Below are 27,316 nucleotides of genomic sequence, written 5' to 3' on the forward strand. Positions count from 1 at the left end.
ACTCGAACAAGCGCTCCATCTGAGGGCAGCACTGATGCATAATATGTAGGATGATTATGATGTGCTCTATGGTTGCATCATCCATTCCATCTGACTCGCACAGCATCACAATCCCATTGTCCGCACTCGGAATGTCCGTGCGACAAGCCATCCGAGTTGATATTTCCGGGGGCCATCGCCCAATCATATTACCTTCAATCCTCAAGCACGCTGTTCACCTTCTAGAGTCCACATCAAGTCGAGACAAGTGTGGTGGGCCAGACCGGGAAACCGCTCGAGGACATTGCAGCCCAAGCTCTCCACCATGCTACGAGAAATTTCCGGTCCCGCGGATTTCATATCCTACTGCTCTGAGCGGGTGATGGGGGGCCTGCCTCTTTGCACTCAATATATCCACCTCCCTAGCGTCTATGTCTCAGATTACAATTGCGATGCTTTCCGCTCGCCGATTGACTCCCGCAGGGGATCGCTCTTGAGAACCATCCTGGAAAATCCCCCATGCATTGGACACACTGCTGTGTCCAATGCAATGCTTAATCATGGAAACACCAAGGTACAGCCGTATTGAACTCATGCAGTCTAACGCAGTCCATCAATATTGATGTTCATGTACGCAGGCGATCTCATAAGAGACTCGACTTGCTAAAAGCAAGTCGAATGAAGGAAAGGAAATCCAGTTCTAGGATAAAATACTCGCGTTCGCCTCGTAGAATATGACAGATGGACATCTCCCACTCCACGACCGAACGGATACATTCCAATCCAGTGTTGTGACCGGGAGCCTGAGCTGGCGACCGCAACAGACCAACACCTTGTCATCGCGCATATCCTTCGCGGCTGACTTTTCCCCATGAATCCCATTGCCCGAGGGCAAATGTCAACCCGAATCAGTATGAAATTCCTATCCCAATTGTACATTGTCAACCACAATCCCACTCTGGCGTCGGTGTAACGGTTCGACAGAGGCCGCGGCCGTGTTTATTAACCTCCACGCTTCCCTCCTTGCACAATTTTCGTGTCTGTCTTCATGCTTGTGGCCGGGTGAGTTTGCAGCTCACACATGATCTTACGTGCTCGAAACGCTAACCTCGCACGGTGCTCATAGATGGCATCGTTGTCCGCCGTGGTTCGACATTGGACACTACTATGCCTCCGCCTAGCGAGCTGCCGGTCGATGAGGAAATATTCGTGCCCGAGACGCTCCTGGCCGCAGCCACCTCCAGCGATGCCTGGTCGCAAAGATCACCACACGACCTCCCCCGCCAACTTCGAAGTGGCATTCCTTCCGATGAGGTCTGCGTGCGCAAACGAAGACAGACCACCCCCAGTTGGCCGTCGCCAGCTGAAACTGATACGCCCTCTCGCGCGGAGGGTCGACCTTTGAGCAATAGCCATGGAAGAAGCGACGAGATCTATCCGTTGTATGAGGATTGCGTGGTGGTAGAGACCTCCCAGGGCCCCCATGCGGTCCCTCATGCTGAGCTCGAGGGCGATGGTCCTACCATCGACGAGCTACCAAGTCAGCTCCCCACCCCACCACCCAAAGCGCGCTGGACCCGACGGTCGCTGGACAGCAGCACTATTCTCAATCGATTCACCGTGCTCGCCCCTTTCCCCTTGCGCCAAACTCTGAACCCCGCGGTCGAAAGAGCTCGCGACAGTAGTCGGGGGACCCTGTATGACAAAGCCAACCTCGTCCAGATCAAACACCAACGGCGATATTGGGTTCGAATCTTGATTGAGTATGGAGCATATACACTGCTGCTCCTATTTGTCTATTTGGTGCTCGTGGGTCAACCTCTATGGGGAGGCGCCATCTACTGGCTGTACTGGGTGATGCGCAACAAGTTCGTTTTCCAAGGTGGATGGGCCATCGTCATCAGCCTGGTGATCTTGTAAGTCGAGCGCTGCCCGAATGCTGTTGATTACTTACACCATGACTGACCTTTCCACAGCTACTCCTTCGCACCACTCTTGACCCTCTTTGAGAAGGACCTTCCCGACCCCGAGTATTACCAAAATCGCAACATCAATCCGGCCGCCCCGGATACCGCCCTCCTGATCCCCTGCTACCGCTCCGCACCAGTCATCGCGAAAACCCTCGAGGCCGCCCTGAAGATCTTTCCCGCATCGCATGTCTATGTCATCGCGAACGGCGATTCGACAAATCCGTTGGACAACACCGAGGAGATTTGCCGACGCTATGGCGTCAATCATATATGGTGTCCGGTCGGCTCCAAAATCATCGCCCTGTTTGTCGGTTGTTATGCGGCCAAGGTCTTTCGCTATGTTCTCCTCACCGACGATGACTGCGTCCTTCCGGCGAATTTCCCTGTTGCCATCTCGCGCCTGACTGATGAGGTACGCTGCGTGGGCTATACTATCAAGGTGACAGGTTCGGAGTCGTCGAAGGGGACATACTGCCAACAAGCCCAAGACTTGGAGTACAAACTGGCTGGGCTACAGCGCACCTTTGCCGGTCGCATTGGCAGCGCCACCTTTCCTCACGGGGCGATCTCTCTGTGGGAGCGGGCGTTTCTCAAGGATACGCTCCAAGATCACCCAGGCTTCTCCATCAGTGAAGACTGGTTTCTGGGCAACAGCTGCCGACGGCTGGGTGGGCGGATTAAGATGTGCAGCATGATCTTTGTGGAAACCGCTGCCCCCCCGGCCTTCCTCTGGGTCGACAAGGAGCAGAGCCGGGGCGGCTTCGGAGAGATGACCGTCTTCAAACAGCGATTCCAGCGCTGGAATTTCTTCATTGTCAACGGCATGCGATACAATCTGGCCTACGTCTTCGGCTCGTGGAAGCTGGGCCGGTGGGAGATGGGCGCGAAGATCTTCGTCCTGCAAGAGGTACGTTGCTGCTCATTTTTCCAGCGGACTCCATTCGACTGACGGACTGATTGACAGGTATATGAAACCGTCCTGAGCATTCTTGCGCCCTTTATTCTGCCAATCTCCATGATTGTGCGCCCGGCTTTCTGCATCGGGCTTCTGGTGGCAACCTTGGGCCTGTATCTGCTGAACGCGGTCATCTTCAATGAGGTTCACCTCCGATTGAAGCAGGAACGTGTGAGCTGGAAAGTCATCGTGGGATACTATGTAAGTTCACTCCCTCGGCTCTTCCGACTCTCTCTCTCTCTGACCAGATCGACTCAGATGCCTTACAAGATGCTCATCGCCGTGATCAACGTGATCAGCTGCTATTGGTCTCTCATCAAGTATGCCAAATATTTTGCGCAGCGTCGACCAAAGCTGATCGAGGATCACAAGGCGGTTGGAATTGTGCTGAAGCTGGAGGAGATCCAACGGCATCAGCAGGGGGGTGGGGGAGGGCTTGGTCGCAGCATGACTGTGCGCACGGTCGGGGTGCGCAGCCGGGCAAGCAGTGCTGGTTGAACCCCTGGGGACGTGCATGCCCTGTAGATTCCAACGCCGAAGGCCAATTTCCCTCGCCTATGAAAGGGTATATCGGAGATTATACCGAGGGTTCAACACCGCCGGCGCCATTCGGTCATTACGGCCAAAAAGCCCCTTGCGGAGGTTATTCTTGGCAGAGTGGTTAGACGGGACCGACCGGCAACTGCCCATTTCCCTACTTATCCCCATTACTCTTTTCTACCTACCTCGTACTCATGCATGAGACAAGCGGCGACATACCGCCGGGGGTTCACGCCGGGTCATTCGGGGAGAGTTCGCGGTTCAACCTCTCGGCGATTTGCCGGGGAAGGGGGGGGGGGGAATCTTCCCACTGCACTGCGGGTCGAGTCGGGCATTCGGCGCCGGCGCCGGGGGTTCAACCTTCGGCGGATTCTTCGGCGTATTTCGGGGGTTCAACTTGAACCTCCGAACCCGAGGGTCCGACATGTGGGTTGAAGCTGCGCTGAGTAATAGCTTTAGGAAAATGATGGCAGAAAGGGTTGATTCTATGCTAGGCACGAGCGTCGAGTCGGGGTCTGATGGGGTGTATGTTCTCAGGCCGAGGTGGAGTGTTCATTCAATCCATAATTTGTTCGAGCGGAGAGGAAGCTCTTTTTGCCGCCGACTGGTTGAACCTGCACCTCCGAATAGCCCGATAGCAACACAGAAGGCCGGAGTGTTTTGCTCAGTCTCCGTACTCCGTACTCGAGCTGCATTCGTTCTGAATTCATTGCAGATCGTGTATACAGCTGTACCTCCCTGGCCAAATCATATACAACTCTCCGCGCTGGTGGAAGCAGCTGACAACCCAAGCAAAGCCAATCATTAGCTGAGCCCTTTTTGTCTACAGAATCCCTCTACCTATGTAGATCTACAAGTATAGTACATAGAGTATAATTTGGAGTCGATTCTTTCCTTTATTCTTAATGTCAACCCTGAAATCTTAGCCGAGTTAACTCTATATATTATATATTCACAGTTAATATATCGAGTTCCGGTGGTTATCTCGGGATGTGGATCACTGAAGAGGATGATTTCCCCTTGCGTGGCCTTGCAGGAGCTTTCAATTCCCCATACCCCAAGGTCAAAGGGTAAAGTAGGAAGGATGGAAGGTAAGATAGGCTGGAAGTGAGCTTTATAGTAGAAGAAGTAACTCTAGGTCAAGACCTATCCTCGCAAGCTTATCTGCTCATGCATCAGTAAAAGAAGTCCCAGATTAGGGTTTGTTATATGTCGACGTAGCGATAATTGCTCCGGTGAATCTAAGTGAGATTCTAAGGAATCAAAAACGCGTTTTCCATGAGCTATCCCTGAGTCATATGAAGGTGTTAGATAGATATTATATATTGATAGTCAACTATCCTTATATAAGATACATGACTTGGGCAATCTTAATGGCCTGAGCATTCGGATAACTATGAATCAGAATCAAGGGCTTCTCTCACCTGGGCTAGAAGCAGCGAGCCAACGTGACACGCAATAATAAAGGTGGGCTTTGGCGTCCGACTCAAAGATTCCCGCTCTGGCTATGTATCAAATACCTAAGTAACTCAACCGACCCTGATCTCGACCGATGTGAAATCTCCTCCGCGTACATTAAGAATAATCCAGTCTCCATCGTCTGGTTCATACAAACAAACTCGGTAATTACCGGGTTTGCTTCATTTCGGTTTTGGTGACCACTGACCACTTTTAAATTCAAATAAGGAATGGTTCTCCGCTTCGGTCTCGCGCGCAGTCTAGAGCCGAGGCCGAGAGTTTATCTTCGAATTACATCGGAGTGGGTCGTACGGTTCCAAGTGTGTAATGGAACCCTGCTTTGCTTGGTCTGTGGGGAGATTAGCCGGGAAGAATAAAATAACACAGGGCTTTCGGATGGCCGATGCCGACATGTGTCGACGGATGACTGTGGAGAAGATTCATCAGGGTAGCATGAGAGTTATCTATAACATCGCATTTTATTCGCAAGCTGCAAATAGGGTTGATTCTTTCACAGACCACAACATTGGCAGGCAGTGGAAAGAATCTGGAAGGATATTTCAACAAATTCAAGAACAAACTCTAGCATGCATCCACCGGAGTCCTATTGTCACAAATATGCATATGGGAGCCGCGAGGGAGTTTGTGGATTATACAAGCATTGCCATAAACGCTGTCTGGGATGCTGCAGGAGAAGCAGACAATATAGCGCAGGGGGTTAAAGGCGGCCAGTCTGCAAAGACGGAATTCCGCCAGTCAAACAGCTGAATTGAATGTCTCCCACGTGACTGTCATAAAAGGGATAACTTCTTCTGTCAAGAGTATCAGACACTGACGAGTAGGTCATCACGTATATATCAACCACCCGAGCAGTCAGTCTCTGGGAGTTCGTTTACCATTGGATCCACAGGGAAAGCAGCCATCTTATCGTACTTCGTCATAGGGCGGTCACTGACGCGGTAAGAAAGGGACGGGACCTGACCCCGCGCCTCGCCACATGAGAAATTCTACTCCCCACTCCATGGGTCCTACTACCAAACACAATTAAATATACAGAACAACTTATGGCCTAATCCAACAAAGATCTCATCCCTCATTGTGCTCGATTCTTGGAATCCGAGAGCTATTGTTCCGTAATAGGAACACCCATCCCCACACCATAATGGACAACTCGGTGTCACTTGGTGGCTCTTCGGCCAGACCGGGGGGCGCCTGCGAGCGGTGTCGGCGACTCAAGGTATAATTACCCTTGTATTTAAAGGATTTCTTCAACGGTCGTCTCCACTGCTAATCCTGGGTGTAGATCAAGTGCGAACGCGGTGGTGATAAACACCCCTGCTTGTCTTGTAGAGAGCGTGACTGCGAGTGCCTTCCAGCAACCAATAAAGCCAGGCACAGGATATCTACAAGGTCAGTGAGCATGTCCCACCTTGTGAAATTCCAGACAACAGTCATGCTCAAGACACAAGAGGTAGATCTAACCATCTCACCTCGATGGAAGCGCGAATCGCACGTATAGAATCGGTGCTCGGTAACCACCCCCTAGACGTGGAGACACAATCAAGAGCGCAATCACTAGCGAATACAATCAAGGAGCAAGCGAGCTTGGACGGAATGAGCTCTCTCAGACTATTCGACGATGATGGCGAGACTCATTTCATAGGTCCGTGGGTATTTTATTGATGACCGACTATTGAAATCAAGCATCTTGGTCTGACTTGTTGTTGCGGGTGCAGGCTCGAGCTCAGGCCTAACAATCTTCTCCCCGGCGGGGCTTGAATGGATTTCCGCTCGCGTTGAGTCCCCCAAGAGGGAGAGATTGATGGCGCTATTTCAATTCTTTCACTCGACCCCCTTTTTATCCGCTGATGTGCCAGGCTCAATGAAATCACGGCCCCGGCAAGAGCCTCCACCAAAGAATCTGGCGGTGGTCTACGTCACTGGTGAGTGAGTGAATGACGAAATTCTCATCCCAGACAGTTTGATTCTCCGATATTGATGGTAGATTCTGCCCGGGACAGCCTACTTTGAGACCATGAGCCTCTGGCTTCCTTATTTCCAACGGCCTGTCGTGGATGCGTACCTTGAACGACAGTACTCTGATGATCCCCCTTCATCCGCCTCATGGTATGCCGCCTTCAATGTCATTTTGTGCTTTGGCTATACCGCTGTGCAGCGATCGCCCCTCTTGATGCAGGATCCGACAAGTGCCACCTGGAACTATTTGAATAATGCCATGAGCGTTCTGCCAGATCTGATGTTCTCGGAAGGAGACATGCTGGGCATCCAAGCGATCATTGGGATGGTGAGCGCTCCAGGCGACAGGTAGATCGTGGTCATCCAACCTCAGTTGACAAATCTCCCTTTAGGCCAGTCTGTATAACTCGATGTTGTCCTTCAAGACCTCTTCGATGCTGCTCTCCATTGCGGTAAGACTTGCACAAGCAAGAGGCTTCCACCGTCGGGATGATACCCAGCCCACCGAAGTAGCAACCGCGCGACAGAATACCTTTTGGATTGCATATATCTTGGATAAAGGGACCAGTATCCGATTCGGGCAACCTCCCATGATAGACGATGATGAAATCGGCATTGACCTGCCCTCAACCGGGGCCGCCAGTGGTCCAGGAAGCCATAGGGGGCTGCCGGAAGCGTCATTCCTGCGCTGGATGGCCGAATTGGCGTTGATACAGAGCAAGTTATGCAAGTGGCTCTTTTCCGCGCGATACCGTACGAAGCCAGCCAACCAGCGATTGCACTGGACGGATGAGCTACACCGTCTGTTAGATGCCTGGAAAGCCGCGCTTCCCGAAAGACTCACTCTGAACTACTATAAGAGTCATAGCAATGATCGTATCGATCCCGTGCTAAACTTGCACATGAACTACTATTACACCGTCATCTGCTTGCATCGAGCCTCCTTAGGGATCTCCCTGGAGCCGGAGCTCGAGAAAGCCCTCAAACAGAACTTCCTGAAGAAGGCCGAGCTGGGTGCCAGGCTTTGTCTTTCGTCGTCACGAGCAACGCTTGACTTGCTCAAGTACGGGAACGGGGCCCTGATTATGCATTGGATGACATCGTGGTACGGGAGCCCAACGGGCCTCCACCCCGCCGTCTTTTTTCTTTCCACAAGAACCGACTGATCGAGTCTAGGTCAATCGCTTTCCATGTCCTCATCGCTGCATTCGTGTTGTTCGTCTACACGATCGACAACCCATCTTCCCCCGAAGCTCGGTCCAATGTGGGCTATCTGCGGCTATTCGCCAAGTCGGTGCACCAATCGCCCTTTGTCGGCATCTCGCCCACTGGAAATGGTCTGGTCGCGCTGGCCGATGTGTTTGTGGACATTGCCATGTCCGCGATCAGCGAGCGTGGTGGTGCACATGCTGCTCCTTGCTCCCCTCCCTCCATCCAAACCCCGGCGGCCACGTTGCCTGTTTCGGTGCCAGACGTTGCCCTTGGTGATGCGGGAATGATTCCCATGGTCCCTGGCGACCTGGAGGTTGACACGGAATCCTTCCCCTCAGTGGAGGTAGCTTCGAATATTTTTGATTGGTTCTTCCAACAGAGTTCTGCATAATAGATGGGGACGTCCTTCCAAATAATACTCCACTTCCTTATCAAACCAACTTGGTAACAAAGACTAAACGAAGCAAAGTGAGGGTAAGGGAGGTCCGACCCTTTTTCTCTCGGGTGATTGTTTCACCCTCACCTCCGGCCACGGCCATTGATTATGGAAACAGAACTTGAAACTGAAAGATTTTAGGGAACAAACTTCCTGAATCGAGACCAGAATACTGCGAGCCCCTCCTTGGCATCGAACCGATCTCGAAAACCTCAATAGTCGAGGTTACTACTATAGTTTGGATGTTCCAATTAAATCTAAGGTACCGGAAGAAGAGCACGGCCCCTCCGGCGGCTAAAACGGATCGGCCGGAGGTCTTCTTGTGACCCGAGAATTACCAGCCCCACTGAAAGTTACGCACGTTCACTTGGCGTAAATTTCGTTATGTCCATAATTGAGCTTGATTGGGTTAGTCATATTGTACAATCATCCAACAAGCTATAGTACCATTCGACGTTTGGAATCGATCTATAGATACATCAATGAAGAGTCCTGAAACACAGAATGACAGACTCAGGTTTTTGTTGCACTATATTATGTGACATGATCTCTAATTACTAATTTATTCGCCCTCGTATTATTCAACATGAATGAAAAGTAGCATGCATGCTTGCTTCCCCCCCCCCCCCCCCCCCCTCTTCACCACCAACTCTACCCAAGTCGAATGGGATGCTTTCTCCGCAACGCTCCCCCATAACGATAAATCAACGCCGGGACCGGGGTCAACCCCAGCGCCAAAAAGCCCAGCAAGGAGTTCCCCCAGCCCAGCCCCAGCGCCTCATACATGGCGGGACCGGCCAGCGGCAAGAAGGCGCCAAACAGACAACGCAAGGCGGTCAGCCCGGCGACTGCGGAGGCAGCATACTGGCCGGAGACGTCGATGAAATAGGTCTGAATGGGGGCAAAGATGCCCATCATGCCAAACCCAAAGGGCAGCAGGCCGATGATGGGGACCACCCAGTGGACCTGCTTGTCGGCGGTCCAGCCGTACCAGAAGAAGCTGATGGGGATGAAGAGGGCAAAGTAGAGGCAAGTGGCGAGGCGCATCTCGGGCTCGAAGACGTCGCCGTTGGCCTTCTTCAGGCGCATGACGTTGCGGTCGGAGGTCTTGGCAACGAGGGTGATGCCGAGGCCGAAGCCCAGCCCGATGCCCAGGTAGGCCAGTCCGCAGAGGTCGACCGGCCAGCCGTAGGTGTCGACGTAGAGGGTGGTGAGGGTGGTGAAGAGCAGGTACAACAGTCCGAAGACGAAGGACATGTACAGGGCGAGGAGGAGGAGGATGGGCGACCCGGCCAGCATGCGCACCGGGCGGGTGACGCTCTGCACCATGAGCGCCCTCGGGCTCGCAGCGGGTCCGCCCGTGGGGAGCTCGTAGACGGAGCGGAGCTCCGGACGCTGGAGCTCCGTCTGCAGGCGTTGGGTCTTCCGACGCAGTAACACCACCGGGTTGGTTTCCTGGCCGGTCACCAGGTTGATGCTGCTGATGACCCCGCATGCGACGAGCAAGACCCAATAGACCCATCGCCACGAGGCGCGCTGCGCGATGAACCCACCGATAATGGGCCCGATGACGGGGCCAAAGAGCGGACCGAGGGTGAATATCGCGTTGGCTTTGCCGCGCTGGTGCAGGGGGAAAAGGTCGGAGATGATCCCACCACCCACCGTCAAGCAGGCCGAACCGCCGATCCCGGCGAGCAGTCGGAATACAATGAGGGCGGCCATATTTGGGGCTAGCGCGCATCCAATCTGCCAGATGGTGAAGAAAAAGTTGGAGCAGTTTAAGACCGGCTGGCGTCCGAAAATCTCACTCAGCGGAGAGAGAATCAGAGGACCGATCTGTGGCCGCTTGGGTCAGCGCTGGGTTTTTTTCTCGAACGCGGATGCATGGGGATACGACCTACCGCGAAGCCTAGCACAAAGATACTAACTGCCAGGGAGCTCAGGATCGAAGAGGTGACCCCGAAGGTCTTGTCCGTGTATCCAATTCCGGGAGCGGGGATCGAGGATGCCAGCGGACTGAGCAAGCAGGCGGTGTCAGATAGCTGGTGGGGGGGGGGTGACAATAGTTATTGGGTTGGAGATGATGGAAAGAGATACCTGAGAAATGTGATGAAGCTGACGAGGCCCAATAAGAACCATTTGCGGCTGCTCTTGAAGTTCCTAGAAGATTGTTGTTAGATGGCTAATCACTAACTGAGCATCTGGCGATTAGCGTACTGAGGATTTTGAGGATCGTCCAAGCTGTCCCAACCCACGAGTCCATTCGCCAAGTCTGATAATCTGTCTTGGCCAGGAGCAATCGGCTTCGGGGTTTTGGCTTCGTCGAACGACAGGTCGACGGATGGCGTTTTGCTGCTCATGGCGGGTACACAATACACAATAATGTAGGTGATACGAAGAAAAATTTCCTGCGCCCCGTGCAGTGGGATTTCTCAAAAGAAATACTGAGATCCCTGATTTCTTCAAGTCCTGTTCAAATTATTGCAGAAGCCGGAGGCATTAGTTTATATTTAGTTTTTTATTACCCCTGGGGTTACTGTATGCATCGGTCGGAGTTGGTGATCTGACCCGGTAATTTCCCGCATCCACAGCCAACCTGGGTTATAAAACCAGGGGTCGATCTCCAAGTTCCCGCTATTGAGCGTAAAGGAGTGGTTTCAAGACTAAGAAATACATAGCGGGCCGAAGGAGTAAGGTTAAGAAAGCGGTATACTAGGCGGTCAGGGCCTCAAGCAGCGGTGGGAGTTATTGCAGATTGGCACGAGTAGCTTGCCGCAAGCGGGCCGAAGGAGTAAGTTACAGTGGTTGCACTGCGGTTTTCTTGTGGTTGCAGATCAGCTATGCTGCTTTTTCGGGTGACATGGAACTCAAACTTGCTTGGTAAGTACTTTGATCATGTGACTTTCCGGCAACCCTGGTATCTATATAAACAGAAACTTTTATTCTAGACTATTGTAATCAGACACCGAACCGGCGCGACACTGAACCAGCGGCTCCCTGAAAAAGCGGCATAGCTGATCTGCAACCACAGAAAACAGACAAGGATTTTGATAAAACCCCTGCTGGTGAAAGTACAGATGAGGAGGACACAATCAAAACTCAAGATGACAAGGCAATGACGAAAGCAGATAAAAACATTCTTTCGTTCTCGACAAGCACAGTGCTAGATAACAGCCGACGCCCCTCTTGAGTAATGATTTAAGTATAGCTGAACTCTCTGCCAGTTGCGCTCGATGGATGTGATGATGATCTTCTCTCCTCGGTTGGCACAAATAGCAAGCTCAAGGAGAGTTGTTAATATTGCCTTAGACTTTTGGGAGTCGCCGATGCGTTGTCTGACCTGGAGTATGCCTTGCTGCTCTCTCTTGTACCTTGCACGCTACAGATGATACTCTGGGTGAGGCTTCTCTCTTAGAAAACGCTGAGATATTTACTGTCCTTCCTACGACTCTTGCTTTTACAGCGGTTGCACTTGACGACTTTGCTTGGTTCCGTCCGTTACTGAACTTCAGGAGAAGAAATAGCCGAGAAACCTTTTCCTCCTATACCCCGGTCAATCACTGAAAGCGCGTCTTTGGAACTTAGGGAAGGTGATTATCTATCTTAATCGCGCCTATGTCAGAGAAGACGTCCAGTCTTAATCTGTTTGGATTAAGCCTTGCTTATTATGAGTAGTCTCTTCCTGCTCGGATTCGACGTAATGGTTAATTCTTCCTTGTCATCTATCTCTCTTGAGTCCGTTGACCAATGGCGAAAACGCCGCACGTTCAGCTTGGCGCTCCGTTCGATTAAAACCACACCTACTCTAATAAGTTGCGCATCTGGTGAGCATAACGTAGCTTTTGGTCTGAATGCACAGTGTTCCTTTTTGAAGACTGGTACATTTTGGCCAAGGCAAATGTCCCTTCAAGGATAGGGCCCCTCAAGAAACTTTTTCGGTAGTTGTTCCAGGATTGGGATGTTGCAAGAAGCTTATCTGCTTCCTGTGTCCATTTATCTGCTTCCTGTGTCCATTTATCTAGGTCGAATTGCTTTGGGCTTAGATCTCGACCAGTCCCGGATATCCACAGAACTTGAAGCAAGAGGTATTGCTTCTCGCTGATTGTGGATGCAGAGGTAAGAGTGGCATCATGGATAGTCAAACCGGAGACGTTGTATTGTGCTGTCCATACCTTCCATTTATCTTCGTCTGAGGGCAGATCCGTACTTAGGGGGTTTTTTGGTGCCATGGTTGTTCGCGATAGAGACCCTGTACATTAAGTCAACAGGGAAGGTAGCGGTTTCTAAGTGCTTTTCTCTTTTATTAAAATGTGCAGTGGAAACGCCAAGTCAGCTGGCCCTGCTAGGACGAGTCATGGAATGAGGGCCGCACGTTAAGCTTTAATACAGCAAGCGCCAAACTCATCCTTTTAAATCGAACCCGTTAGTTCTATATTCTCTTTCGTTGTTGATTTCCAGAGGGTCATTACTCTCCATCATTTCTCTTCATTGTAAGATGGATGAGGCTCTAGTGCAGGAGCGGGTTGCTCGTCGTCGCACGTTGGCTAAAATTGAGAAAATGATCAAGGCAACTCCGAATCATCATGTTGAAGCCCACGACCTGAAGGCGGCCAGTATCCGTCACCTTCCCTTATCCCTTGAAGGGGATACTCAACACTATCCGCTCTTTTTTAGACCATACAAAAGAGAACTGCCTCTACCACAAAAAGAAAAGGAGGAGAAATTGCTGAAATTTAAGCCTGATCCAGATCACATCATGTGGGATACTCGCGATATGGAGATCTTTCTTACTCGCCACTTTCATGAGTGCTGGGAATATGCATCGCTGGAGTACCCTCATAGCCCTCCGCTGTCTGGTATATACCGAGAGTACGTTGTCTCTCAAAGCTGCCTTGTGTTTATGGGTCAGCCTCCTGACTTCTTCATGACAGGATTGGAGATTACAAATTTGGACAACTTCTGGACTGTATAGGGTTCAACTGGTATGCTGTGTCAGTAACCGACTATCCAGCGGGAAACTATCCACACTTCAAAGTTATGTTGGAAAGCGAAGCGATTGGGGATGATCGACTACTGCGCGGAGAAATTATAACTATTACCGACATCATGGCTACTCGCCTGAAGACTAGCTCGCTGCGCCAGCATACAATTGCCCCAGTTAGGACCCCCCATCGATATTATCAAATGATCTACTAACATTTTTATGGTAGATGCTAGTCATGTCTCTTATGGGCCCTCGCCATTGTCGCGTACTGGAGGCTGATTTTGACGGAAATTTTCTCAACATCCGTGCTTCCAGGCTGTACGATTTCACACAAAAGAATACCGATACTGTGCAATGACTGACGCGGTATTGGCTTGGTGATGCGTGTGGCCGGACTCTGGGCGAAACCTCCTTGTTCGGTGGTAAACCCAGTCGAGGCTTCTAAAGCTGGAATGCCACCTGGACCTGCCCAATAGTGGACAAGCGGCTTTTGTAATGTATGATAACGAGACTACTCTGCTTTCCCGAGTGTAGGTTGCACGTGGCACCAAGGCCAGCCTTCAAAACGGAATTCGGGGTGTATTCTGATCGAAATACCACAGTATGCGTAAAAAGGATTAGCCATGTTGTGTGATGTCTATGTTTAGAGTAGAAATAAGCATTGCTACTCTCGTCTCGTTAAGTTGTGCAGCCTTGTCATTAGGTGATCACAGAGAATGTGTCCATCGTTACCTGAGTGATACATTAGAATTAGATTCAGGGAAAGTGCCACTTACGGCCGAGATGCAGTTGAATGTCTTGGCGCTTTCAATTTCCTTGGAGGATTCAGCCATATTAGTCTCGGAATGGCGTTATATTGACCCGAGATAAGAACAGGCGATACTGATAGTGGACCGCGGGTTGACTCACTACCTCTTAAATATCCTAAGTACGCAAAGAGCATTTTGAAGCTTTCTATTTTCCTTACCTCCTTGTGAAGATACTATTTTTATGCTCTGCGAGAATCTTCAGAACCACTCGAGGCAAATCACTAAGAATTCTTTTCATCACAGTTCCCATCACGACTATTTTTAGGCGCTCGAGGCAGACTGAGCCTGATAGGCTCTCCTTAAGACTTAGCGAGACCCTTCAACCTTTCAATATAGTACCTTGGGGAGCGCTCGCAATGTGGTATCTAGGTGTCCCTATCGCCGTCGCGGTAATATTTTCTTCTATTAGCACACCGTTAATTCAACCATACCGATACCAATAATTCCATTCTCTATAGGCTCCTATGATTGTGGTGCAAGACAACGACTATACCGCTGCTATTAAACGGCTCGAGAGCGCAGGATTCAAACAAAGTGTTCCGAATCGCGTACCTCCTCCTGAATTCATGGAGATTCATCCGAACCCACAGCAAGTGCTGGAGGAGATAAATGCGGGCTATGAACGCTTGGATCGGTCTTGTGCAGTGTTTGATTATCCAAATGGCGAACCAACAGAAAAAGGCCTGCAAGTGTATTTGTTTCCCAACATGTTTGCGCACTCTTTCCAGGACGATTTCCCCCGCCCCTTGACTGAAGCAAAAGATGGAGCGCCGAGAAAGCGATTTGAAATTTACGGCAATTTGTGCTACCCTCTGGAACAAACGCTTCTGGAAAGCTTTGTTAAGGCTGCAATCGATGAAGAAACGGAAAAAGGCTTCTCTGCGTGGGGCGAGTTACTGAGGTCCTGGGTATCTATGATGACAGGGTACCTAGAGGTTGACAATGATGCTCTTGATCATTGCCCAGATCAAACTGCAGTGGAATGGTACAGTCACAACTTTGGTCGGATTCATGAGGCCAATTGTGGTCCCATTGATCGACGCGTTACGAAACGTCTAGGCTCGGGGAAAGAGATGCCAGTAGATATGAGAGGAAATCCTGTTTAGTTCTAGTTTGGTAGTGTTTTCGTCATACGGCTACAAATTCATAGTTCATTCTTGTCGGGATATTGTGCACAGAAGCATATGATAGACTACCGGAAATCTAGCGGATTGTGTTCAACTTCAGGGTCCGACCAAATCGTAACTATCTCCGGTTATCGGTGGGGAATGAAATGTTGCTAGCCCCTCCATTCAGAAGCCACGACCTAAGCCTGGCACATCGACAATGGGCAGAGGCAGCATTTTCTGGACTCTCCTAAAGCGCGCAGTTTCTTCATTCAGTTATCAAGCGACCCGAGAGGATAATATTCTAAGACTAAAGACTAACTAGTTGCGAAAAATGGTTCTGCATTTGATTTTTGCTTTCAGAGTTTGAAACAAAGCTGGCCTCTTTTGCAGCAAATTTCGTAGAGCCATCTGACACTCTTTATCCATATTCTAGAGAGATGATTCTCCATTTATGCTACTTATGAAGTCACGGCACATATCTGCAGCCGCCCCGAGAGCAAGGCAGGTTCAGACGCTTAGTAGAGAGGAAGCTTATACGCGTCGAAGTCGTAGATCCAGGTATCATACGAGGCCTGATCAAAGACACACTCCATGGTGGTTCCATTGTTCGACCAGAGCGGGCGCAGCGGCCAGGCACAAATCTCCTGGTGCTCCCCCTCGTTGTCGCCCTGGAGGACGGTCGCGTTCAGCGTCACCGGCACCACCCCGTTCTCCACCCAGTCGATCATGACGGCCAGATTCGTCTGGGGGAAGGGCCCATTAGGCTGTTCGCTGTTCGTCCCACAGTGCGCCATGCCGGGGACCAGATACAAGCGATAAAACTCGCCCAGGGCGGCGGCCCCGGCGTGGAGCGACTTGTTGGGGAACATGATCTTGCGGACCGCCTCGTAGTAATGCACCGAGGAGGCGGTGGGCACACTGGGGTCTTGCTCGCCGTGGAAGTGCAGGACCTTGCCGCCGGACTGCTGCAGGACGCTGAGGTCGGGGTTGTGGGTCATCAGGGTGTCTTCGTACATGGTCCAGCCCATCTGCATCCAGTCGCGGATGGTATCATAGGTGACATTGTCGAGGGAGGTGATGGAGCTCGCCTCCTGCAGATTCAGGAATTTGGCGACGAACTCGCCCCCGTTGCCGTCGATGCTGAGACCCCAGGAGTCGGTCGTCGAGTCATAGGTGGTTTCTGCATCGTCAAAGTCCGCACCGGGCTGGAAGTACAGGTATGCCTGGCGGCCCTGGCTGTCTTTCAGACCGGCGAGGAGGGTCTCTACCAGCTGGACCGCCTCCGCCGTGACGGTGCCGTTCTGCGCCGGGGTCGTGCCCATCGACTGACGCTTGCTGAACCCGAGACCCAGACCGCCGCCGCCCGAGCTGGCGGCGCAGTAATAGGGGGCTCCGATCAGCGAGGTATAGTCAAAGTGCAGCTTACACAGATCCGAGCGGGCAATGACTCCATCGGCGCGTCCATCCAGCGAGTCGCAGGCGGCGATGGTGGCATTGACGATCAGCTCCAACTCGCACGGCGGAGGGTAGTAGTTCATGGTTTGTTCGACCACGTTGGGCACCAGGTGGTTGATCTGCTGGTGGGCGAAGCGGAAAGCCGGTGCGCCCACGATGATGCCGTCGTAGTCGAACCCGTAGCGCTGGGCCTGCGACCAGCCCTCGCGGCCCCCCTCGGAGCAGGATTGGTAGTAGGTGTAGACCTTGTCGTCCCCTGTGTTATACACGTTGCGGGTCAGTTCCCGACCAATGGCCATCATCTCGTGGATGCCCTGGTAGCCGAACATGAAGGTGTTCTGCCAGTCCACGGTGCCGTTGGCAAGGAGGAAGACGTCGTCGAAGGACTGTCCGTTGAAGCCCCCGTCGGTCAGTCCAGAGACCGCGCCGTACATGACACCGCCGGGTAGAGACCCGGAGGTTCCGGATCCCTCGTTGATCTCGTAGGCCTCCCCTCCCGTGGTGAGAAAGCGGTTCTGGAAATCGGCCGGGGCCGGCAGCCAGTAGGTCAGGGCCACGCGGTCATCTCGGCCGACGTGGGTGTAGTTGAAGGTGACTCCGCAGTAACTGATGGTGGCCGCGGGGAAAAAGTTGGAGCTGCTGATGGACACATTGGTGTGGCTGGTGGTTGCCACGGAGCTGGGGATCATGGAAATGCCTTCAAAGGTGCCGTCTGCGGGGAGTGCGGCCTTGATATAGGCATCGGTGCAGATATCCCCCAGGCCAGCGGCATGGGCCGTTCCCAATGCCGCTGCGAAGGTGAACAGAGTCCGCATATTAGTGGGAATCATGATGAAGGAGAATGGGGGAAGAGGCAGTGGGTGGTGACTGACACTGCCAAACTCTCTGGCTTTTATGTATTCATTTATTCATTTATTCGATTATTCAACTGTTCAATTATTCAGAGAAGAAGGTAGGCTTCGAACTAGAAATTGGGAATTTACCGACATCCTGATCCGATAGGGTGTGAACGCGTATGTCGTGACGCACGTAGTCGCAGGTGGATTAGGGCTGGAACACTGCAGATCCTAAACTTGTTGGTGCAGTGCGCAAGGAACGGGCAACTTTAATTAATTGGACTTTGCGTACGCCGTGATCACAGCCGCGCCTGGTACAGGATTTAGTGCGACAGACTTGAGACTTAGACTTAGACTTAGACTTAGTCTTAGTTTTAGACTTAGTCTTAGTTAGACTTACTTAGACTGACTCAGACTTAGGGTAACTCCGTACTGCAACAGACTCGGAGATCACGTGGCTGGTCTTGCAGTCCGTCGGATCTCCTCTTCCCCTCCCCATGAAATGACATGACATGACATGACATGAGTGCTAATTGACTCAGGGTTCCAGACTGACTCAGGGATTCTGAATAGTTCCGTCTCCTTCAGTCATGGGTAGCAAAAAAAATTCCTGAGTCGGTCGGAGCATGACAGCCCGCAAGTACTCTGTTACTAGTAAGTAGCTGGTGCTAAAGCTTTTCAGGGATAATACTTCCGTACGGAATAACGGATCTTAACTAACGGACCCACTAACTAGAGACATACTACGTAGTAGATCGAAAGGTCGGAGGTCGGAGGACGGAGCAGATCGACCCTACTCGGTTGAGAGAAGAAACCATTCGCCAGAACATAGAGTATACTATACTCCCTCAGTACTGGTCGGATATCCCGAATATCTTCTACGGATCGGTATACGCGGCACCACATAAGCTCATTATCTGGGCAGGCACTTGCACCCTAGGCCTCATCTAAGGTTAATTTCCGATCCTGCAGGACCGGCGGAGATCCGTGAGGAAGACTGACAGGTCCAGGAAAAAGCTTGCACCACTCTTATCGGCCTGCTCCGTGGATAGCCAGCCTATTCTCGCGGGTGGTCTGCATCTGCATACGTCAATCAAGGTTTCAGGTAGAAGAGATCTGTAAACCCAGTCCTTGGGGATTCTATAAGAACAAGATCCCAGCGCACCCTGATCTCACCTCCCAGAGCAAAATCATTCTTCTTCTCCTCCTTCTTCTTCTTCTTCTTCCTTCGTTGGCTTTCTGGATTTTGCCATCTCTGCCAACATGCTTCGAAACACTCTGCCCATCTTGTGCGGCTTAGCCTCGGTTTCCACCGCCGCCCTTTACGAGACGGTGGTCGAGACCAAATATGGCGCGGTCCAGGGGTATCCCGCCTTCAACAGTAGCAACACGGGGAACCTGACCAACTGGAAGGACATCACCGTATGGAAGGGCATTCCCTTTGCCGCCACTACCGGGGGGTCCAACCGGTGGAAGGCACCGCAGCCCGCCAGCGCATGGAACGGAACCCTCGACGCGCGCAACTGGGGCAACGTCTGCCCCTCGGCCACCACCGGAAACAACGACTACACCATCGACGAGGACTGCCTGAACCTCAACATCTGGAGTCCCGCCAGCTCCGCCGACGCGAAGCTCCCCGTCGTGATGTGGAGTTATCCCGCCGAGTCAACGGCGGCGGATCCGCTCTTCGACGGCGGCGGCATGGCCGATCAGGGGATTGTCTTCGTCAACTACAACTACCGGACGGGGCCCTTTGGCTGGCTCGCGCACTCGGAACTCTCCGCGGAGTTCGAGGCAGTGACCGGGTCCAACAGCTCGGGCAACTGGGGCATGCTGGATCAGTTTGCCGCCTTGAAGTGGATCCATGCCAACATCGAGGCCTTTGGCGGTGATCCCAACCACATCACCGTCCAGGGTCAGTCGGCGGGCTCGGCGGCGACCCAGCATATCCTGTACAGCGACCTCACCAAGGGTCTGATTGTCGGGGCCATCATTGAGAGCGGCGTGCGCGACCCGCACGACCCCCTCTGCACCAGTCTCGCCGAGGCCTACACGACGCTGGAAGACGCCCTCGAGGACGGCAACACCTATCTGTCCAACCTCGGCGTGTCCAGCATCGCGGAAGCCCGCGAGCTCAGCATGGAGGCCCTCATCAACGGGGCCACGGGCACGACCCGCGAGGATACGATCATGTTCGAAGCCGTCCTGGATTACTACGCCATGCCGGACACCTACCTCAACATCCTGGAGAAGGGCCTCGCCCACGACGTCCCCGTCATCACGGGCAACAACAAAGACGAGAACGGCGCCACCTATGGCCTCGAGCTCTCGCTCGCCGAGTACCTGCAGGACCTCAACGAGACCTACAGCGGGGAATGGGTCGACCGCTTCCTGGAGCTGTACCCGGCCAACGACTCCACCACCGCCGCCGGCGCCTACAACTCCATGTTCACCGACCGCTCCAAGGTGGGCACCTGGTTCTGGACTCAGTTGTGGTATGAGCACAAGAGCAGCCGGGTGTGGAACTACTTCTGGGACCACGCCCCCCCGGGCCAGACCTCGGGCGCCTACCACGAGTCGGAGATCAACTACGTGCTCAACAACCTCTATGCCACCGACCTGCCCTGGACCGCGGAGGACTACGCCATCGCCAAGAAGATGAACGACTACTGGGCCAGCTTCATCAAGACCGGCAACCCCAACACCCTCTCGAAGGGAGCGACGGAGTGGCCCGCGGTGGGCACCGCCCAGGAAGTGCAGCATGTCGGAGATGGCTGGGGCCAGATTCCCATTGCCTGGAGCAAGAAGGTCGAGCTGTTCAAAGAGTGGTTTGCCACTCTCGTGGCCTACTGATGTCCGGGATGGATGGACTTATTCGAGACATTCTCCCTCGGAGTGTGTTGCCGGTTCGTTCTCATGACCGGGTCCGAGCGAGTCTCGAGGGTAGTGTCCGGTTGTGTTTATTTCTTCAGTTTCTCTTCGGTTCTTCCCAGCCACGACAAGGGGACTTTTGGTTCTCTTCTAGATCATTTATTGTACGCTGGTTAATTTTCATTAGTCGATAGCACTAGTCCGGGATAATTAATTTTCCACCAGTAACCTGGGTTTCATCTCGTCACTGACTCATTTTTTCCTCTGTCTCCTGCCGTAAACCATCTTAAAACCTTGACCGTCGCCAAACTTTTGTGGACCTGCTGATGCGTAGCCCCCCTTTTTAACCTAGTATTTCAGAGCTTCAAAAAAAAAAAATAGTTCTACATGACCTTTTCAAAAACAGCAGCACCTCTAGTTAAACGCTCAAGGCAAGCGAACGGGACTTGTAGTAGAGCCCTCCAACAAGGGGGCCCCCCGTAATCGAGGGGATGGGTACGGTGAGCTACAATGCCGTCAGGAACTATCGAGGAAGATCAGGACTGCTTTTAATGAAAACTATAATTATTCCTCTTCGAAAGGGGCCAGAACGATACGGAAGACGGAAATCCTGGCATTTTTTGCCCGGTACAGCGGTCGTCATTGCAAGTCACCTCGAAAAGATATATCAAGGTTGATAAATATAGGAATAAACGACATCACGCATACGACCAGGGTGAGGTCATATCGCATCCTTTTGATTCTAGAACAGGTCTTTTTTGCTTCACTTGGAACGAGATTATCTTGGTTATGAACTCCTTCGATACCTAAATGCTGGTCTACGGTCCGATCCAATGGAGGGGGGAGTAGGGAACAGCACATTGGTGATACAGGCACGGGCGCAAGTAGATAATCGCGCTCATTCAAGCTAACTTATGTTGTTCAAACATTCCCCTCATTCTTCCCACTACGAGCCCTGCGGCCATCAGGAGTTACACGTCCCAAATCGAATCTCCGATTCTGCATATCCCAGCTGGGCCCAATGCCGTGGGAATGATCCTTCCGGGTGCAGTATCTCTCCATTACTGACCAGGTTTGGAGTCGCGTCTGATAGTAGTTCTGAGGATCGCGTTCGATCGTGGGGTTGGCTGATTGGTGTTGGCATAATTGGGAATATATATACTAACAAGTCGAGAAGCACAGCCCCGGCGTGCTATAAACGAGATTCTCAAGATGGGCATGCAAGATATGTTGATGTATCATGTAAAGAACTTATAGCCATGGTCTAGTCTAGTTTAGACGTAACGTCGAGCGTTGACAATTTGTGCAAGTTTGAGTTCAATTGTAAGCTATCTGAATGTAGGTTATAAGAGCGTGGCAGAATAAAGTTCTATGCTCCGACCCCTTAGGTTCTTTTTTTTCCGGTTGGTCGACTTATGTTGGCTACCGAATTTGTATTTCGTTCTTACACACTCCATTGTCTCGTATCAGGAAAAGAACTATGAACTCAAGCTGATTGTACTACGTATAAGTAAACAATAGACCCGTAGTTCGAGAACATCTGATTGCATCTTCATAAAAACAATGCAGGATTACTAAGGTTCACAAGTCGACAATCATCCGATCAAGAGCCAAGCTAATAGCTCAATGAAATAGTGGTTGAGTTTGATGAATTGACATTAGTTGACTGGATGGTTGACTGACTATGAATAGTCTGGACGCATCTCGTGTTCCCGTCTATTCGATCAGCGGGAGGATAAAGTAGAGAGTCGGCGTGAATTAACATAGTCAGCACCAGATGTTGGGCCCAACAATCTCGTCTAGAAGCACAGACAAGGCCAGCCACAACAGATGCCCAGAAAAAAAAAAAAAAAAAAAAAAAAAAAAATCTTAAAGGTGAACCAAAAGTTGTTGCCACATCTGAAACACCGAGGCATGAGCCGCATATGCAGTTCGGATGCCGGCACCGCTGTCCACCGGACCCAAACCTGGAGTCGTTTGCAGTAGAAATGTGTTCGGCGATAAGCAGCAGCAAATCACTTCTCTGGTCGCCATTTTTATCAGCTAATTGTTCGTCATGGAATACAGTCAAAGGGTTCGTTGTCAGGCAGTTTCAACCCAGCTGGCAGCTTTTGATAAAAATGAACAAAATTTCGGAAAGCGGGATCGGAAAACCAACGAGCCGCAGGGGGCTTGCCCAGGGCCGCGCCAATGAGAGAGCAGCGGGAGGCCGGTTATCCTCGGATGGCGGGCAATCCATTACTTAATTTCAACCACGCGCGGCTCCCATTGGTCTTAGGAAAAGCTTTGCTCTCTATAGGGCTTGGCGGAGTGGAGCTTCACGCACCAATAGCAGGGCTCAGCGCAATACTTCCGCTTTGGCCGCAAGCAGCAAGTCAGGGCTGATCTCGGATTCAGGGCAGCCACCACCGACTCCACGTTCGAATTTCCCACGGGAAACTGGGAAACTGGAAACGCCCGATTGCCTGCTTATCTGTCTGTCTCTCATCTTCTTCTCCTCCGTCTCCTCTGTTGTTGTGTTGCGTGGTATTGTGTTGACAGTGCATCGCAGAGACTGTCCGGTTGGTCCCTTGGACTCAGTTTCAAGCTTGCATTCTCGACTTCACCTGCAGCGGAGGAGCGGAAGCTTTATTGTTCGACCCCACCAGCTCGCCAGAAATTTTTGCCGTGCAGCTATCAGCGCGCCACCGTCGACCCTCCGCCCGATCGCGATTGTGATACAGTTGTCACGCTGCTCGTGTTGCTCCTTGATCCCTCTTTCGTGACAGACCCATAAACCGCAGGCAAAAATGGCGACTCCGGCTCAAGGCGAAGAGATCAAGAAGAATGATCTCCCTCCCTACGATCTCGAGGACTTGAAGGCTGTCAAGGAGGACAAGGAGCCGGATGCGTTTGGAGATGAGGCCCACGCCGAGGTCAAGTACAAGACGCTGAAGTGGTGGTATGTATCATCTGCCCCCTCCGCAGTGGACCAAGGAAGCTGACCAGTCTTGCAGGCAATGCGGAATGTGTATGTGACATCACCCGCAAGAGCATTCAGATATGAACTAATGGGAGTAGTCATGATCGCAGAGTCCGTCTCGCTTGGTGTTTTGTCACTACCCGCGACGCTGACTGCGCTGGGCCTGGTGCCGTAAGTGAAGCCGCCCTTTCCTTCCTGGGCCCTACTGACCGACGCAGCGCCATCATTCTCATCATCGGATTGGGTATCCTCGCGCTTTACACCGGCTATGTCATCGGACAGTTCCGCGAACGACACCCCTCCATCCACAACCTGGCCGATGCGGGAGAGATCCTGATGGGTCGGTTTGGCCGTGAGCTCTTTGGTCTGGGGCAGATTCTATTCTCGATCTTCATTATGGGTAGTCACATTGTCACGTTTACGGTGATGATGAACACGATCACCGACCACGGTACCTGCTCGATGGTGTTCAGTGTGGTTGCCTTTGTGATCTGTCTGGTTCTGTCGCTGCCCCGAACGATCAAGAACTTGACCTACATCTCTTGTGCTTGTGAGTCCTCCGAAATGGGAATGTCTAGGAATGGCGCGCTGATTGGAGTAGCTTTCCTGAGTATCTTCACCGCGGTCATGATCACCATGATTGGTGTGGGTGTGCAGTACAAGGGTGGTCAGAACATCAGTGTCACCACCGACACGAACTTGTACCACGCCTTCAACGGTGTTACCCAGATTGTGTTCGCTTACTGCGCCCACGTGGCCTTCTTCGGTCTGATCGCCGAGATGGAGGAGCCCAAGGATTTTCCCAAGGCGTTGTGCCTGCTGCAGGGGTTCGAGATTGCCCTTTACATCACCGCCGCGATTGTCATCTACTACTTTGTGGGCAATGGTGTCGATTCGCCCGCTCTCGGTTCCGCGGGTCCGGTGTTGAAGAAGGTCGCTTATGGTGTTGCGATCCCAACGGTATGGCCTGGGACCTGGTCAAATGGAAGTGCGACGTACTGACATCATCTTTCTAGATTGTCGGCGCGGGTGTGGTCAATGGCCACGTCGGGTTGAAATACATCTACGTGCGCATCTTCCGTCACTCCGACCGCATGGGCAAGCGTGACTTCGTCGCGGTGGGCTCCTGGATCGCCATTGGCGTCAGTTGCTGGGTGATTGCCTGGATCATCGCCGAGGGCATTCCCTCCTTCAGTAACATTGTCAGTCTGATCAGTTCCCTGTTTGCCAGTTGGTTCACCTACGGACTGTCGGGCGTATACTGGTTGCACATGAACTGGGGCCAGTGGTGGTCGTCTCCGCGCAAGATTGCGCTGACCATTCTCAACATCTTCATTTTCTGCATTGGTGCCGTTATTGTGAGTGTCTGGTCCATATCGACTGATGGAAAAGTATACTAACTGATGCTAGTGCGGGTTGGGATTGTATGTCTCGGGCAAGGCCATCCACGACGATGCTTCCAAGTCGAGCTTCTCCTGTGCCAGCAGTGCCATTTAGGAGGAGCACGAAGGAGGGTCGAGTAATGATGGTCTGTATATACCGTTTGTTCATATATTGTTTCGTTGGATGAATCATAGATAGATAGCATTGAGTGTTAGCCTTGTCATGATGACATGCATAATGAATGGCTCTACAACTTATGACAGGACCAATCCAAAGGTGTCGCAGCTGTCTGGCTTAGCTGGGGCGTACACAGTTGTAGAATGACTGGCCACAATGCTGATGGGTCTACGGAGTGTTCATCTCGATCGCATGGCCTGTATTTCTCATCAACCCACTAGCGATTGCATCCAATGAAAATAAGGATTGCTAGGTCCTGTTCTCCTCTGGCGGCCACTGAATCGTCTTCCTCACGCGACAGGGGCGCCCAACTGCCACGGAAAAAGGAGGGGATACCTTTGGTACCGTCCATCTAGCATCATCGCTGCAAAGATACGGCCAACTAAGGGGGGGGTATCCTCAATCTCGAACATCGACCAGAAACACTTACCCATCGCAATGAGGCCAGAATTGACACCGTTGACCGTAAAACCATGCGAATGTCCCAGTGCCTTCGCCCACACCCGCACGAGCCCCCAGCCGAGGAAATGAAGACAATGCGACCTCCGCGAGACAGATGCGGGACCACCGGCTGAGTGAGGAAGATCGGACCCCAAGTATGGCAGTCGAAATGCGTGGCATAGAACACAGGGTTCTTCCATATCTTTACGACTAGAACAGGGAACGGAGTATGGTATCATTCAGTCAGAGTCTTGTGCGCTTAATGTCCATTTCTGGTTTCGGTGATTACTCGTGTAATAGCCCTGAGTATATCCCTCGCCCGCATGCCGTGCTGCTCCATCATCAATCCCCTGCCATTCCAACTTGTCTTGAGTTCGACGCTATTCTCGACTGTCTGGTTGCAGCGCTTAAGCATACTGGGGTCTCTCAGGGGGATGAATCAGAAGGGGTATATTCTGTTGACGAATAACTGTCGCGATTTTGTGCTGAAGTTGTATATGAAGATTATGGCTATAAAACGAGGGTTCCTCCGCCTCACTGTAGCCACACTGCAGCCACGCCTGGCAACTGCACCTGGATCCTGGCTTACGCTCCCCCATGCAATAGAGTCAACATAACCACCCCCGAGTGCACCAGAAATGCCGGACCCAGAAAGAACTGTGATAATGCTTTACCAGTCGTCATCGGAGGACGAGTAATAGTATCGTCTGTCGTCATCATCATCATCATCAACCATCTCATCCATACACTCATTACAAAGCTGGTCAGCAAATTGATTTTGCGCTCTCGGAATCCACTGATACCGCACATCGCCTGAGTCCTTCAACTCGTCCTCGAGATCCATTGCCCTTTCAATGACATCGCGATTGGCGACCTCGGACCCCTTGGCGTTGGTCCATCCGTTGTTGACCCACTTGTAGACCCACTCGTTCATGCACTTGACGGCATAGCTCGAGTCGGAGTAGATGGTCACATCCAACACGGGATTGGTTCGGAGTTGATGATATCTTCCCGGGCCTTTTCCAAGCCTAGGATAATGGCTGTGATCTCGGCTCGTTGGTTGGTGGGTGTGGGATACGACGGTAGGGCCTCTTTCCAGCCAAGTAAGGTGCCAGCCCGGGTCTTCACCGCTGCTGCGGCGGCCCCGATCGAGCCTGGCTGGCCGTTGCCTCTGCAGCCTCCATCAACGTAGATCTCGATAGTGTAGACCATGGTGGTGGTGGGGGTGAGTGAAAGATATTAATTGACGAGATGCGAGCTGAGCCAGAGAATAAGTTGAAGGTCGTCTGTTTGCTGGAACGGGTACACTATCTGTAATATAAAACAAGAGTGGAAGCTCGCCTGTGGCAGGGGTATGGATGTGATGAAGGTAAGAGGTAGCGAGACAGAGCCACTCAGGTGCAATACAAGGGGAAGTGAAACAGTCGTGAAGATGAGGAGGAGTTACATAACTACCTTACCTATCCCTACTTATTTAATCACGTGATATTAAGTGGACCACGGCCCACTGTAAACAGTGAGTGACGGCAGCACCCCTGGATCGTGACTTACTGATTGGTCCGCATCATGCCTTAACTATTTAAGTTAATTTACTGCGTATGCTTAAGTAACGTAGTATCAACAATCATCATCCCATCTCCACCCAGAATATACCTCAAAGAATCATGACCTCCCTCCTCGACAAAGCACTCTTCCACCTCCTCTTCAGTGACAAAAAGAAGAAAGTCACTCAATTCCTACGCACCACCACACCTGGTGAGCG

The 27,316-nt window shown here is 51.9% G+C and overlaps 11 protein-coding genes across 11 annotated transcripts in view; 8 read left to right on the top strand and 3 right to left on the bottom strand.

The window, feature by feature from the left end:
* Window positions 1–1,146: 1,146 nt before the first annotated feature.
* On the top strand, window positions 1,147–4,518 carry BP01DRAFT_373840 (glycosyltransferase family 2 protein; the record flags this gene model as incomplete). The annotated part of the gene is made up of 6 exons (XM_025576802.1): window positions 1,147–1,895; window positions 1,956–2,856; window positions 2,914–3,105; window positions 3,163–3,391; window positions 3,918–3,992; window positions 4,403–4,518. The coding sequence occupies 6 exons, from the start codon at window positions 1,147–1,149 to the stop codon at window positions 4,516–4,518; spliced, it is 2,262 nt and encodes a 753-aa protein (XP_025431569.1).
* A 1,466-nt stretch (window positions 4,519–5,984) lies between these two features.
* On the top strand, window positions 5,985–6,763 carry BP01DRAFT_44310 (Zn(II)2Cys6 transcription factor domain-containing protein). Its single transcript, XM_025579862.1, has 4 exons — window positions 5,985–6,139; window positions 6,206–6,312; window positions 6,372–6,573; window positions 6,639–6,763. Exons 1-4 carry the CDS (start codon window positions 6,065–6,067, stop codon window positions 6,654–6,656), a joined length of 402 nt encoding a protein of 133 aa, XP_025431570.1. The 5' UTR covers window positions 5,985–6,064; the 3' UTR covers window positions 6,657–6,763.
* Window positions 6,764–7,119: 356 nt separating this feature from the next.
* Window positions 7,120–8,694, top strand: BP01DRAFT_356637 (fungal specific transcription factor domain-containing protein). The gene is made up of 3 exons (XM_025575002.1): window positions 7,120–7,207; window positions 7,272–7,984; window positions 8,056–8,694. Exons 1-3 carry the CDS (start codon window positions 7,139–7,141, stop codon window positions 8,480–8,482), a joined length of 1,209 nt encoding a protein of 402 aa, XP_025431571.1. The 5' UTR covers window positions 7,120–7,138; the 3' UTR covers window positions 8,483–8,694.
* A 466-nt stretch (window positions 8,695–9,160) lies between these two features.
* Window positions 9,161–10,900, bottom strand: BP01DRAFT_340336 (MFS transporter). The gene is made up of 4 exons (XM_025573398.1): window positions 10,745–10,900; window positions 10,625–10,687; window positions 10,429–10,543; window positions 9,161–10,363 (listed from the first exon to the last, which is right to left on the bottom strand). Exons 1-4 carry the CDS (start codon window positions 10,885–10,887, stop codon window positions 9,179–9,181), a joined length of 1,506 nt encoding a protein of 501 aa, XP_025431572.1. The 5' UTR covers window positions 10,888–10,900; the 3' UTR covers window positions 9,161–9,178.
* A 2,122-nt stretch (window positions 10,901–13,022) lies between these two features.
* Window positions 13,023–13,869, top strand: BP01DRAFT_373842 (uncharacterized protein; the record flags this gene model as incomplete). Its single annotated transcript, XM_025576803.1, has 3 exons — window positions 13,023–13,396; window positions 13,459–13,684; window positions 13,738–13,869. 3 exons carry the CDS (start codon window positions 13,023–13,025, stop codon window positions 13,867–13,869), a joined length of 732 nt encoding a protein of 243 aa, XP_025431573.1.
* A 565-nt stretch (window positions 13,870–14,434) lies between these two features.
* BP01DRAFT_415818 (uncharacterized protein) lies at window positions 14,435–15,484 on the top strand. Its single transcript, XM_025579166.1, has 2 exons — window positions 14,435–14,709; window positions 14,779–15,484. Exons 1-2 carry the CDS (start codon window positions 14,677–14,679, stop codon window positions 15,424–15,426), a joined length of 681 nt encoding a protein of 226 aa, XP_025431574.1. The 5' UTR covers window positions 14,435–14,676; the 3' UTR covers window positions 15,427–15,484.
* A 282-nt stretch (window positions 15,485–15,766) lies between these two features.
* BP01DRAFT_398575 (tannase and feruloyl esterase) lies at window positions 15,767–17,731 on the bottom strand. Its single transcript, XM_025578542.1, has one exon. The coding sequence runs from the start codon at window positions 17,712–17,714 to the stop codon at window positions 15,945–15,947; it is 1,770 nt and encodes a 589-aa protein (XP_025431575.1). The 5' UTR covers window positions 17,715–17,731; the 3' UTR covers window positions 15,767–15,944.
* Window positions 17,732–18,983: 1,252 nt separating this feature from the next.
* On the top strand, window positions 18,984–20,573 carry BP01DRAFT_340347 (carboxylesterase/lipase family protein; the record flags this gene model as incomplete). The annotated part of the gene is made up of 1 exon (XM_025573399.1): window positions 18,984–20,573. One exon carries the CDS (start codon window positions 18,984–18,986, stop codon window positions 20,571–20,573), a length of 1,590 nt encoding a protein of 529 aa, XP_025431576.1.
* A 2,587-nt stretch (window positions 20,574–23,160) lies between these two features.
* On the top strand, window positions 23,161–25,050 carry BP01DRAFT_340348 (uncharacterized protein; the record flags this gene model as incomplete). Its single annotated transcript, XM_025573400.1, has 7 exons — window positions 23,161–23,532; window positions 23,588–23,601; window positions 23,652–23,724; window positions 23,772–24,103; window positions 24,155–24,513; window positions 24,570–24,911; window positions 24,964–25,050. The coding sequence occupies exons 1-7, from the start codon at window positions 23,381–23,383 to the stop codon at window positions 25,048–25,050; spliced, it is 1,359 nt and encodes a 452-aa protein (XP_025431577.1). The 5' UTR covers window positions 23,161–23,380.
* A 910-nt stretch (window positions 25,051–25,960) lies between these two features.
* Window positions 25,961–26,766, bottom strand: BP01DRAFT_415822 (ribonuclease H-like protein; the record flags this gene model as incomplete). The annotated part of the gene is made up of 2 exons (XM_025579167.1): window positions 25,961–26,504; window positions 26,537–26,766. 2 exons carry the CDS (start codon window positions 26,764–26,766, stop codon window positions 26,225–26,227), a joined length of 510 nt encoding a protein of 169 aa, XP_025431578.1. The 3' UTR covers window positions 25,961–26,224.
* A 439-nt stretch (window positions 26,767–27,205) lies between these two features.
* Window positions 27,206–27,316, top strand: part of BP01DRAFT_391742 (uncharacterized protein) — a gene marked incomplete at its 3' end in the record, with an annotated part of 2,238 nt that continues 2,127 nt past the window's right edge. The window contains exon 1 of the mRNA XM_025578101.1: window positions 27,206–27,309. Coding sequence (XP_025431579.1) covers window positions 27,219–27,309 — 91 coding nt within the window. The 5' untranslated portion in view covers window positions 27,206–27,218. The remainder of the gene's footprint in view (window positions 27,310–27,316) is intronic.

This window comes from Aspergillus saccharolyticus (genome assembly GCF_003184585.1).
Source record: "Aspergillus saccharolyticus JOP 1030-1 unplaced genomic scaffold BP01scaffold_14, whole genome shotgun sequence".
Taxonomy (NCBI): Eukaryota; Fungi; Ascomycota; class Eurotiomycetes; order Eurotiales; family Aspergillaceae; genus Aspergillus; species Aspergillus saccharolyticus.

What these genes read in the sequence shown, in the direction of transcription:
- BP01DRAFT_44310 (XM_025579862.1), top strand. Translation starts at nt 6,065, where the DNA reads ATGGACAACTCGGTGTCACTTGGTGGCTCTTCGGCCAGACCGGGGGGC. An exon ending in AGCGGTGTCGGCGACTCAAG is followed by an intron (nt 6,140 to 6,205) that starts GTATAATTACCC and finishes TCCTGGGTGTAG; the next exon opens with ATCAAGTGCGAACGCGGTGG. An exon ending in AGGCACAGGATATCTACAAG is followed by an intron (nt 6,313 to 6,371) that starts GTCAGTGAGCAT and finishes TCAAGACACAAG; the next exon opens with AGGTAGATCTAACCATCTCA.
- BP01DRAFT_356637 (XM_025575002.1), top strand. Translation starts at nt 7,139, where the DNA reads ATGAGCGTTCTGCCAGATCTGATGTTCTCGGAAGGAGACATGCTGGGC. An exon ending in TCCAAGCGATCATTGGGATG is followed by an intron (nt 7,208 to 7,271) that starts GTGAGCGCTCCA and finishes ATCTCCCTTTAG; the next exon opens with GCCAGTCTGTATAACTCGAT. An exon ending in ATGCATTGGATGACATCGTG is followed by an intron (nt 7,985 to 8,055) that starts GTACGGGAGCCC and finishes GATCGAGTCTAG; the next exon opens with GTCAATCGCTTTCCATGTCC.
- BP01DRAFT_340336 (XM_025573398.1), bottom strand. Translation starts at nt 10,887, where the DNA reads ATGAGCAGCAAAACGCCATCCGTCGACCTGTCGTTCGACGAAGCCAAA. An exon ending in GACGATCCTCAAAATCCTCA is followed by an intron (nt 10,688 to 10,744) that starts GTACGCTAATCG and finishes ACAATCTTCTAG; the next exon opens with GAACTTCAAGAGCAGCCGCA. An exon ending in TCTTTGTGCTAGGCTTCGCG is followed by an intron (nt 10,364 to 10,428) that starts GTAGGTCGTATC and finishes AAGCGGCCACAG; the next exon opens with ATCGGTCCTCTGATTCTCTC.
- BP01DRAFT_415818 (XM_025579166.1), top strand. Translation starts at nt 14,677, where the DNA reads ATGTGGTATCTAGGTGTCCCTATCGCCGTCGCG. An exon ending in GTGTCCCTATCGCCGTCGCG is followed by an intron (nt 14,710 to 14,778) that starts GTAATATTTTCT and finishes CATTCTCTATAG; the next exon opens with GCTCCTATGATTGTGGTGCA.
- BP01DRAFT_398575 (XM_025578542.1), bottom strand. Translation starts at nt 17,714, where the DNA reads ATGATTCCCACTAATATGCGGACTCTGTTCACCTTCGCAGCGGCATTG.